The sequence below is a fragment of the Podarcis erhardii genome (genome assembly GCF_964252035.2).
Source record: "Podarcis erhardii genome assembly, chromosome: 8".
Lineage (NCBI taxonomy): Eukaryota > Metazoa > Chordata > Lepidosauria > Squamata > Lacertidae > Podarcis > Podarcis erhardii.
This window is the reverse complement of record NC_138499.1, coordinates 57,104,063-57,116,614: the sequence shown is the minus strand read 5'-3', so window position 1 is coordinate 57,116,614 and position 12,552 is coordinate 57,104,063. Positions and strand designations below refer to the sequence as shown.

At 37.2% G+C, this 12,552-nt stretch overlaps 1 protein-coding gene across 5 annotated transcripts in view; it reads right to left on the bottom strand.

Annotated features, from left to right (window-relative positions):
• Window positions 1–12,552, bottom strand: part of ZNF236 (zinc finger protein 236) — a 49,710-nt gene that overhangs the window by 27,156 nt on the left and 10,002 nt on the right. For all 5 annotated transcript variants that reach the window (XM_081873338.1, XM_081873341.1, XM_081873339.1 and 2 more), the window contains exons 6-12: window positions 11,666–11,838; window positions 9,831–9,977; window positions 7,840–7,911; window positions 4,969–5,133; window positions 3,815–4,028; window positions 2,220–2,492; window positions 862–1,065 (exon numbers count right to left, since the gene is read on the bottom strand). In XM_081873338.1, the coding sequence (XP_081729464.1) occupies window positions 862–1,065; window positions 2,220–2,492; window positions 3,815–4,028; window positions 4,969–5,133; window positions 7,840–7,911; window positions 9,831–9,977; window positions 11,666–11,838 (1,248 nt within the window). The remainder of the gene's footprint in view (window positions 1–861; window positions 1,066–2,219; window positions 2,493–3,814; window positions 4,029–4,968; window positions 5,134–7,839; window positions 7,912–9,830; window positions 9,978–11,665; window positions 11,839–12,552) is intronic.

Here is a 12,552-nt window from a genome sequence, read left to right as displayed (position 1 = left end):
ATGAGAAGCTCTGGTTAACTGAGGCTTCCGGGCATGATTACGTGTTTATATAAGAAGGGAGGAGTAACATAGTTGCATGCAGGTGCCTGACCTTTGTACCTATCTCAGCATATTAAGCCAAGATCCTGATTGCCCAAATACAGCCATATTCTTGCTCCTAAATGAAATGCAATTATAAATAAAATGTAATTATTGTAATTATACCCTTCCTTCCACTTCATATGGAGAAAAGAAGACACTATTGTTACTTTAGATTATGTGAATGTTAAAACGTAAAACACTCTTTAAAACCTTAAATATATTCCTGTGTGTCTATCTAAGGAAATGTTTTCCTTTTTTTAATGAACAAACTAGCCATCAGAAGGTACCAGCTTAATTTTGCAAAGACCTGGTAGTTATTTACACTATGCTATTTAAAATCTCAGATGACCAACAGGCTGAGAACAATTATGCTGAAAATGTAGAATATTTCTTTGCTTGTATATCTTCCCTGCATGAAATTTTAAAAACTACTACGTATCGTCTTTCAGCTTTTCACACAATTACAGGCATACGAATCTGATTTGTTCCATGAACCACATACTGAGCTTGTGTTATAAGTGTAATGCTGCAAGTCATGATAACTGCATTACTGCAGCAGACACTGTGCTCTATCCAAAATGTCTCTTTAACCGAATCAATGGCTCAGAGGACTACAAAGTAAGCTACATGCCTAATTACATAACAGCTTTCACAGTAATGACCATCAAAACGCAATCAACAAGCATTTTCCTCAGGCAACCGGGAATCCTGGTTTTTAGTTTTATTCTAAAACTAAAAAGTAAAACTTTATGCAAGCAAATCATACTGTGCACACTTTACCTAAATCTGTGATGAGTATAGGTTCTTGCAAAGGGATATCAGGTACTGGAACACTTGTCTTTCCTGTACGAAACTTTGCAGGTTTACGCTGATGCCTCATCTTTCTTAGTTCCGTGTGTTTAAAATGAGAGGCAATGTGTGTCTTTCTGTGACCAGAAGTTCGGAACTTTTTATCACAGTGTGGGCAAGCAAAAGGTCTAATACCTAAAAAAAGAATAGCGTATGATGTGTTTAATATTCTACAGCTTCGAAAGCAAGACAAAAGGGTAAATGTATTTCTTGACCTCATCTAGAAACTTTCCCCTTTACAGCCTCTATCCATAATTCAGCATGTGAAATATGTCTGTGTGATAAAGTCTGTGCGAAATAAAGTCTGTGTGATACTGATGTCCTACCAGTGTAGGACACTGAGTTCATATGCAATATTTGGAGTTGCACACTTCTTCCTGCTCCTCTTCCATGCTCCAAAACATCTACTACCCAATCCAGCTCTACCTAAACATAGCTAAATGAGATGAGTTACATCTGACCGTGGGTGGCAATACACATCCAAAAGCAACATAGTACAGCACTGGCAATATCCACACTTAAATAATACTGCACATGTTACAGGATGCTTATTCAAATCACATCTTAAATACAACTACTGTCCCAGTCAAACACTGACAAAAGTAAGTATAACCAATCTGTGGTGGAACACCAAAATTTCATCCATCCATCTGTCTTTCTACCACATGTTATTCATACATAACATGCAATATAAAGTCAATCTATAGTCCCAATTTTGTCATTTAAGGATCATGCATTATTGGGCTAATACATGTGAAACTTAAGGTGAAAATCACTTGAGCATCAGTTATATATTACAGCCACAACCAATGAAGAGTTTTACTTTTACGGCATCTTAAGGACTAGTAAATTAGAGGATAAGCAAAAACAAAGTTCTGTTGTATTTTCTGCAAAAGAATAACATGGCAACTCTTCTGTAAAATTTTATGAACAGTGCATGAAGGCAATGTGGGTTGAGTCAATACAATTTCACTGCCTCACCCTGCTTTGGTTAAAATAGACATGCAGATGAAGCTCCTGACATTTAAAAAAAAAAAAATTAACATCCCTTGCTAAAGTGAGAACTTGGCAAAATTTCAAACCTGGAAGTCGAAAATATTTGAAGTTTTTCATATTACTGATTAAAACTGTAAAAAAAAAAACTGGGGAAAAAATATTTTCAGATTTCTTGCTATTTAATCAGATAAAATGTCCTGCATGTAAAAGGCACATAAGCAACTTTCAGTAAGACTTTCCGATTCCTAAGGAAGTTCTCTCAGTATTACAAAAAGATAAATGTGACAGCTTACCTGTATGTAAGCGAATATGCACTTTTAAACTTCCTGAGGTAGAAAAGCTCTTCATACAGTACTGGCACTTAAAAGCCTTAATGCCGGTATGTGTTTTAATGTGTGCTGTGAGGGTGCTCTTCACAGCAAAGGCCCGGAAACACTGTGGACATTTGAATGGCTTTTCATGAGTGTGAATGCGGATGTGTCTCACTAGATCACTGGGCTTTTTAAATTCTTTAGAACAATACGGACAAATATGCCATCGTATTCCATTTTCCTCACGTATGGTACCTGAAATATAATTTTAGAGATCACAGTACATATTTTACTACTTAAAATACTATTAATACAACAGTCTCAGAAAGAGAAGTCAGAATTTGAAAACAAAGTGAAGACATCTTCCATTTCCCTTTAGTCACGGCTCTTCTCAGATTTAAACAAAATTGTAAGTACAAGAAACTAGCTTTAATCACAATATTAGATTAAAATAAAACAAGCAACGGGAAATAAATGGAACTAGATTATACAGTGAGGTTTTCTTTAAACTGATCAACTGCCCTAAATAAATTCTATTGGAAAAATGTATTAATTAAGAGAAGGTGTTTAATATATTTGGAAAGAGTAGAATATTCAAGTAGCACTGTTTTTTATGGGTAAGATAGTTTAAGGTGTCATAACTCTCCTCAAAAGTGGCAAACGGAGGGGAATTGACTGAAGGGCATGTGTCCTGCACAGGTAAGATTTTAACGGTTCCATTAATATGCTTAGTTTTAGAGCATAAGATGGAAATGGGAATTGGTTTAAGAAGCTAAGAAAAGGTCTGGCCAGAGGACTAGCCTGTGAGTCTACAAGGAATACAGTCTTGACTAAGAGTTAAAAAGTGAACACCTCTAAGAGATGTTTGGTGATTATATTTACTTTACAATGGGGAGATGTGTGGCAGCCCTAAGGAGGACATGAGGAGACCTACTGGACCTCACCAGCTAAAAATAGTCTGTCAGTTGTCACTGAGAATGTCAGGCTTAAGACCTCGCTTGAGCCCATCTTCAAGAAAAACCAGAACATGGGAACTGAGGTTACAATGGGTCTGAATCCTTTGCTACATGTGAAGAGAACATTAAGAGTTATTTGTTCTGCACAGTGCAAGAATTACCTAACCTTCTCATGGAAAAAGGGAGATTGGAATTTTTCTAGCCAGAAAGTTAGGGTGTCCAAGTCTTGGGAATACTGGGATTAGAGTCGTGTCTGGTTATGAGGAGTTAGTCCCTGGTACACATTGGCAAGACCAAGAACCCAGAATGTGATCAACTCACCCCTCCTGGACTTCTAGGACAAGGGGACTAAGTTTACAAGACTGGTAAAACTACACCCAACCTCATATTTTCACCCATCTTATCTTCCACCCGATTCTCCAAGAGGACAAGAGATTGGCTCCAATGAGGAAGCAGAAATTGCATCCTAGTCCAATCCCCAGCCAAGTTGTCTTCAAAGAACCTGACTCCTAGTGAATTGAAAGGACCCAGTATCTGTTCCACGGGATGGTGACAGGAAGGAAAAATGGATGTGATAAACAATAATAAATGGTATTATATAGTGAACAATTTCATTATTACCAGGTAGAAACTGGGATTTTTTCTTCAGAACTCTTTTTTCCTTTTTCTCTACTTTTTCTGGATTTTCTTGCTCTTTAATTGGTTCTGGATTGCTAGTGTTGACTTGATTCTGAACTTCTGCATTTTCATCCTGACTTGAAGGAGTCTTGTTTTCACTGCAGTCTGCATTTGTTGAGACTGGGATTGAAGACAGCCCACTGTTTTCCAAGGCTTGCTAAGACAAACATAATGAATTAAACTGAGCGCATGATTCATAAATATGTGACCAAAGGTTTTGGCAATAATGCAATAAGTCAACTATACAAAGAATTATATTTTGACTATTTTGAAGTCTTCAGATAACTTTTTTTTTTACTTGTGAGAAAAAAATCTGAAGTCAATAGTCACTTGTTATATTAGAAGCAATATTTAGAATCTAACAAATGCAGCACCCTCTCTTTCAGAAAATCAGAGCAGAAATCCTAACAATTTCAATCCATTACCCAATGGAATTTTGTCAAACTAGAGGAACATTCTCTGTTTGCAAAAAGCTACAGCTTTACCAGGTTTAATTAGCACTGCTTTTTTAGAAGAAAAATTGTCATATAATGCCACTGTTTTAAAAAACAAAATTCCTACATTTACCTCTTTTTTTATTAAAGCTGACTGCTCTGGACACCGAAGAATGGAGAATGAAGCTCACTGGAAAAAGTACTTAGCAGTTGCTATTGCCATTCCCTCAAGAATGCTCAACACTAGGGACAGAGGAGTCTTGCATCAAGCAGTAATTTTCTATGTTTACCTCAGCTACTGGGAATCAAACACAGCAAACACTAGGGCAGAGATGGGAAGCCTTTCAGAGGTTGTAGATCTACGATTCCCATTGACCATGCTGGCTGGAACGGATGGGAGCTGAAGTCTAACAACTGGAGGACCATCCACTCCTTTATTACTGTGTTAGGATGAAAGCAGTCATGGACCACTCACCATAGCCTAATGTACCTAGTACTCTTTTCTCCACATGTGACTCTTCTCAGCTCCCAGCACAATCTAGCAGGGTGAAGTTAAGAGGTGATTTGACGCAGTATAGGGAAGACAATTGTTTCCTCCATCCCACCCAGCCTACTAAATTTTAGGAAAGAGTAGGTAAGGTTCCAAAATAGTTTTTTCCCTACCTGCAAAATGTCTCTGTTTATTCCCACAGCCATACTGAGTTGCTGACCAGGTTGCTGAGACTGATTATTTTCCACTGGCTCTGACAACTCAAGCAGTTGCTGAATGACGTCAGTTACAGACTGCTGACCTTGATGTCCTGCCACTGAAGTTACTGGATTTTCTGTCTGTTGACAAAAGAGATGTCGTCTTAAATATACAAATGTCATTTGTAAAGGAATTAAACAATACAAAACATTTGGAATGTAACTGTTTGTTGTTGTTTTTTACAGGACTGGCCTTATGTACTGTACAGTAATCCTTATATTAAGAGCAAGTATTTCAAAAGTGTCATTCATGAATAGCATTCAGAAACAAATGAAAATCCAGTGTGAATCATATAACAACCGAGCAAAATACTCCAACAAACTGTTACCGGTCAGAAAAGGTTTAGTTATAAGTGAATAAATGAAAGTTTGTAGAATGCCCATAAGAGGATTGAAGCTTTGCACGATACTGATCTGGCTGTAACTTGTGTTAATGAAAGACGTGAAATTAAGACTGTACAGATAACCTTGTTGTCCTAAAATCAAGCTATGGAGGCTCAACCATTTACTTTCTGGACATAGGCTGGGTCAATACAAAAAAGGTTTCAAAAGTTCTAGTTCAACTACCACTATGAATGTACTGATCAACTTCAAGCAACTTGGGCTATCTAGAAAAATGCACATATGGTCCCCCCCCCAAAGGATGTACATTAATGAATAATGAGCCTTAATTTATTACCCTATGTAAACGTCAAGTCTGAAAGACCAGTTCATTTCTAACTACACAATATCTGGAATAATGAGAAAGTATGAAACTGAACTTGCAAGCCAAGAATTCCCAAGGTACTGCAACAATAACATCCAGCATTCATTTCATTTGTGCATTCATATTAGCATGCTCTTCCCCTCTGGGAACCAATTTATCCGCCAACTGGTTAAATATTTGCAAAAAAAGTGCAAAATATAGAAATATATAAAAATAAAATAACTACGAAAGAGGCAATAAGATATCAATTTACAGGTCTAATTTAAATTATAAAATTATCCTTCTGTAAGGGTGGATACACAAACAAAAGTTCAAGACGTTCAAAGAGGACAGATGCATCTATTTTGAACATCTATTTATTGAATTTTTATCAATAAGCAGGGTGGATAAAAATCAATATTAAAATAAAATGTGTTGGGAGGAAAAATCTTTCTAAAGATAGTTTTCTATTTAAGTTACATTATAGTCCAAAGGCCATCTGGAAATAATGGTTTTGTTTTAAGTTTTTCATGTGTACTAAAATTCAGTCTGTTTTTTTTTTTAAAAAAAAACAAAAACATAAAAACGTTTAACCACATCAGTTAACAAACATGGATATATATGCTATAATGTTATTGCTTTAGTTAAATAAATTGTTTAAATTGTAATTAAGGAAATGATTATTTTTCTCCTTCCAATAAAGTACAGCAGAAAAGTTGTCCAAATATAAAGTTATTAAACCTCACAATAATTTCATAATTATCTATGTATTTCTAACAGTATAACCAAATCAGTAATTTTTGATATACAGTGGTGCCCCGCAAGACGAATGCCTCGCAAGACGAAAAACTCACTAGACGAAAGAGTTTTCCGTCTTTTGAGTCATTCCGCAAGACGAATTTACCTATGGGCTTGCTTCGCAAGACAAAACGTCTTGCGAGTTCTTGCGAGTTTTTTTCCTTTTTCTTAAAGCCGCTAATAGCCGCTAAGCCGTTAATAGCCGTGCTTCGCAAGACGAAAAAACCGCTAGACGAAGAGACTCGCAGAACGGATTAATTTTGTCTTGCGAGGCACCACTGTAAATGTAAAAACTACTCTGAAAATTTATTATTACAAAAATGAAACCTTCCTCTGGTTGTAAATATTAAGATTATATCAGCAAGAATGAGTCTTTCTGTAAAAAAAAGAAAGATTTAAATCAAGTCTTACTGACTAGTGATTTAAACCGTGATTTAAATCAATCTGATTTAAATCAAATCCACCCTGTCAATAAGTATTAAAAAGCTAGCAACAGCAATGCTTTTCTACTTTCACACCAAGCACACTGGCCCCATTCCAGAAATGCTCTTATACAATCTTAGCTACTTTACATGAGCATCAACCTCTTATTCCACCACAATGCACACACCCAACATTCCTGAGGTTCCTGAGGTTCTTTTCCAGGATCTGAGCCTTTGGTGGCAGGCCCTGTTCTGTGAAGCTCCTTGCCAGGAGAGGTTCAGCAGAAGTTATGTCTTCATTTAGATATCTTTCAAAAGCTATATTGTTTAGACAGAACTTTGCAACATTTCTTTCTTTCTTTCTTTACCGACAAGTATTTACTGATGTTATTATAGCCTTGTTTATATGTTGTATGCCACCTTGCTATATTTTTATGGAAGTGTGGTATAGATATTTGAAAGTAAATAAATAAAAAACGGCATACAATGCTGACTCTGACAGCATTAGCCACCTATTTAGGTTTGGCTTCAGCCCCATTCCATGAAAGAATCGCCCTTATTGTGTGACTACATGCACCATGCAAGTGCACACTCTGCGAACCCTGGCAACAGGATCACGACATTCTTTTCCCACTGAATTATCATCCTGTATTCTTGCAAGCTGCACAAAAATTACCCTTACAAATGATTAAAATAGGGTCCTAAGGTGGAAACGCACAGCATAAAGTTCTTTGAAGTCTCTAAAGTAGCTTGCAACATCTTTGAACTGTTTTACGGAGATGTAATAAACTTTGTAGCACAATCCAAAGATGTGGAAAATTTTGCAAGATATGTTTTACCATAACAATGCAACACAATTAAGCTAAAAATTAGAATACTCACATTCTTCCATTTATTATCAACAGGCTGTAGCAAATTAACTGTTGCTAAAGTCAGAGGCTGAGCCACAGAATCCTATGAAAAAAGAATAGAAGCATTAACTGTACAAAAATAAAATATGCAAATCTAAAATGTTATACTGCCACTGCCAAGTAAGATCAAGCAAAACAGTATAATGCTTTTTTTAAAAAAAGTATTCAATTATACAGAAAAACATATTCTAAAATCACATTTTTTAATTTACACAGCTACTTCAGTTGTATTATTTTTCTAGCAATTAAGATACAAAACCCTGATTTTCCTCTTTAGCATATACCTGATTACTGGATATAAGTGGCACTTAAATGAATAAGGGCAACTGCTGGTAACTAATCTATTAAAACTCAAGCAAGATAATGGCTAATCAAATTAAAGTATACACTTAGCTGTTTCCTTTTATTTTAGCCACGAGGACATTACTGCATAAAATTGGTTTTGTTAAATTTTTGAATTCACAATGTTCTTTTCTTTAAATTAGTTTCCTTAAGGTGACAGTTTATGTCAATATCCACCACAATAACCAGTTTAAGATGCAGCAGATCTCAGACTCAACCAGCCCCTAAAAGGGGTGTGGCAGGGGCAGGACCAGAGAGAAGGGTTAGGCTGCATCCTAAGCCCATTCAGCTCAGTCACATGACCTGGCAAACCAGCATGGAACACTAGTTTAAAGGATTGATTTCCCTCTGCCAGGCTTCAGTACAGCCAAAGCAGTAGCCCCGCTGCTGAACGGGGTTTGGATCTGGTGTAACTTGGTTTTGGGCCAGCTTTTAGTGCACTGGATTTCTCCCTAAGTGCATTTTAGCTAGAAAGGAAGAAATATTCTGCATCTGACATGAATATTAAAGAGAAAGGCAATGTGTGACTTTAACACAATAGTCTGAGCACTGTATTGATTCACAGCTATGATTTAACATGAACAAAAAGCATGATAATGCATGGTACTCAAAAGCCCCCACTGTACTCCTCCACTGTTCCTTCCTTTAGCACACCGGAAGGTAGGGGAAACAAACCACCGCCTGGCTTTGTGTTATATGAGAAACAATGCTCATGACTTGCTTCTCACCAAACCAAACCACAAGCAGAAACCAGTTTGTTTGGGGCTTACCACTTAGTTTGTTTGCAAGAAACAAGCCACAATTGTTATGTTTGTACATCATGAAGCCAACCGCCAATCTGTTATTTCCTTGGCACACAAAAGGAGTAGCAGAGGACCACAGAAGTGACACCTGAGCAGCATGCTCCAGTATGCTACTTGTTCATGTTTAAAACGTAGTTTAATTTTAAATATGGTTTAGGGTGAGGTCCAAACAAAACCAACATTTCTCCAGTAATGAAAAACAGCAATACCTGAAAGTCAAAACAGTCCTTAAAATAAAAATAAAAATAAAAATATTGAAGTTGTTTTAAAAAAGTAACTGTTAAATCTTTTGTATCAAAATGACAATGACTCCTGCAGCTCCCTAAAGGCTAACACTGTGAGCTTTCACAGTCAAGAGCCTACTTCATCAGATGCACAAAGCTTAAGGTACTGGATCTTCTACACACAGATGAATCTAGAGGAAGGGGAAGCAAGCTTTACAAGGCAAGATTAAATGATCAAAAGTGCACATCCCCAATACATGGACACCAGGCAATGAATTAATGAATTACTTGTCAAGAATGTATGACTCGCCTGTTTAAAAAAAGAAAAATTAAGGCAATGGCACAGTTCACTTGGCAATTCTGTAGGCACGCCTTGCTGAAATGAATTGGCATTGCCCAAGAGGACTGTGGTGTTGCAAAACCATTAATTTCAGAGGGACCTAAAGGAAATAATTCTTGCTGGATTTTGCCTCACCTAGAAGGAAGTGTGATGACATATCTCACACATACACAAACAGAATATTTATCTCAAAGAGCAAAGACATTGGGAGCCTGCTTCCCTTTACCAAAAGAGATGAGAATGTAAAGGTTACCGTTGTCAAGGGAGATGTTTCTGTAGTAGAACTCGTTGTATTCTGTGTGCTACTCATATGCATCTTGCTGATATGAGTATTTAAGCTGCCTAAACTTTTGAAGATACAACTACATTCTGTACAGTTATATGTAGGGCCATTCTTCACCTTTAGGAACAAAAGAGGAGAGGAATGCTCAGTCTTAAAACTTTGCAGTTACAACCACAACAAACTATAGCCAGCATCTCCTTAGCCCTGTTTTATTCCCCAGCTACCAGTGCAGTAAAATTTGAATTACAGATGAACTCAAGGCATTAAAGATCTGGAAAAGCCCAGCCATATTATTAAGCATTGTACATGTCATAATTATTCCCACTCACCAAATGAACACTATCTTCCACCCCAAAAATGGAAAACTCTTTGAACCACAAATAACAATGTCAATGGGCTTGCTTGTTTGGTAGCTGAAACTAAGTAAGTTAATTAGTACCTCATATAAATGCTGTGATTAAAATGGGGGGTCATAAAATATAAGCAGGAAAGTGTCAGATTAGAGATGGAGCCACCTGGGAGGTAGGAGCAGGGAAGTGTAGCACAAAGAGGATGGCAGCTCAAATCAAAATAGGACAAAAAAGATGATTCAACATTCTATAAAACCTAGTAAGTTTGAATAGTGATGAGACTTCCATCCAGCTTGTGTCAGAGTGGCTCACAAAGTAAGCTCAATTACTTAACTCCCACAACTGGAAACAGCTCAGCTTCTTTTCAAAGCCAATACAACTTTTGAAGTCAGAACCACATTCTGAAGGACCACGGGAAACCTACTTCATGGGAGAGGGAGAGAGGGAAAAGATCGGAACTTCCACTTTCTCACTCCTGCTCTAGAGTGCTCCAACCCTGCTACCCTGGACAGTAAAGTATTGTTTAAATTTCAAAGTGGAGAAGGGTTCAGGTGTGACTATTTAAGTAAGGAATTCTTTCTAACTTGGCCTTTAGTCTAAGGAGAATGATTTGGGAACCTTGCAATGCTCAGCTCTTCTTTGAGATAAAAACTTCAAACTTCTGAAGCTTATATTCAGGCCAAGAATGGAAAACATTGCTAGCATCTCTACTTTTGCCCTAAAGTAGCTCTTCATCAGGGGAGTATTATTTAGTGAACAACTGCTTTTGTGTGCTCCAGAAGGAGCTATATAAATTTTTCTGCTACACTATTACCAGTGACATTTCACAGATGGTTTTTTTGGAACTCATACTGCCTCTGCCCTTTGTACACCTTTCACGCTTAAATCTCCATTCCCCTTTCAATGGAACACCTCCTCATCTTATCCTTTCTGAACTCTGCCATTATCACTGCTACTTCACTATTATCATCCACCAATATTTCTAATGACGATACCCCCTAGTAGGCTGCTCAGCAATCAGGCAGAGCGAGTCCTTCTCCTCTCCTGTCTGGAAGAGGTTGATGAAAATAGGATGACTGTGAAGACAATATGGAATCTAACAGACAAGGGGGCAAGTAATGATAGCTGTTAGTGGCTGCACTGAAGGGGCAAAAGGGGGAAGGGGCAGGTATAAAAACAATGTAAGGGGGGGGGATTTCCTCCCTTCCCCAGAAAGAAAGAACTTCTCATGAAAGAAGTCAAAAACTTGACCGAAAATTATCTACTACAATTCCATGGAAATATATACATGCATCGAAAACAAAAGAAACCAAATGTTTTTCTTCCATCTAGTATTAGACCATAAAATGAATGTTTCAGAAACTGCAGGCATTGAATATAGATGAAGATGTTAATTCAGGACCTGTTGCCATTTAAAGTGTGTAGCCAATAACAGAAATGAGCTGTGCTATTTACCTCTGAATGAACTCTCTGAATATGTGATTGAAGATTGCCTTTCTGAGAAAAGGCTGCAGGACAAAAGGCACAGGCATGGGGTTTTTCACCGGTGTGTTTAATCATATGGGTTTGCAATGCCCCCTTCTGATTAAATGCTTTCCCACATTCACTACATTTAAATGGCCTTTCACCTAACAAAAATAAAATTGTATTTATACACACACACATAAAACAGAAATATGAGTTTTCATTTGTAACAATTTCTAAATGCATTTGGCGTAAAACAGTACAGTAAAACAGAGCATGGATTACAATACTCTACTGGAAAACCATTTTTTTTTTCCTCTAGCAAACATTCGTAGATAAAATAGCCCCCTAAACATTGTAATTTTTTGTCTGATCATCCTTCTCAACTATACATAAATATATTGCTTTGTAACCAAGTAAATGAGGGGCTCATGCTTCTATTAAACCACTACTAAGAAATACTTGATTAAATTTTCATAATTTTACCAAGTACTTAAATGACTAAAAATAGAACTCTTCAAGGCAAATAAACAAACGGAGTATATATCAAGGCTCCATTTGGTCCCAGAGACATTCCTCTCAGCAAATAAAGGAAGAGAGCAGGGCAGCATTGCTACTTCCCAAGTTTGGGGAATGGAAAGGATGTTCTGCCCGTTTGGTGGGAGGAGGGTTGCCTGCTTGTTTTTTTGGTTAGCAGGGATGATTTGGGGAGGTGAATGTGGTTTTTGCCTTTTGAGGAGATATTTTGCTTGTTTCTTAAAGGACGATATTAGTTTGTAGCTTTTTGAGAGGCATTTGGTGTGTTTTTCTGTTAGTGTGGACTTTGGCGTGGATCAGCAAGTTTTACTTGTCTGTGACTTTTAGGGTAGACAACAAGG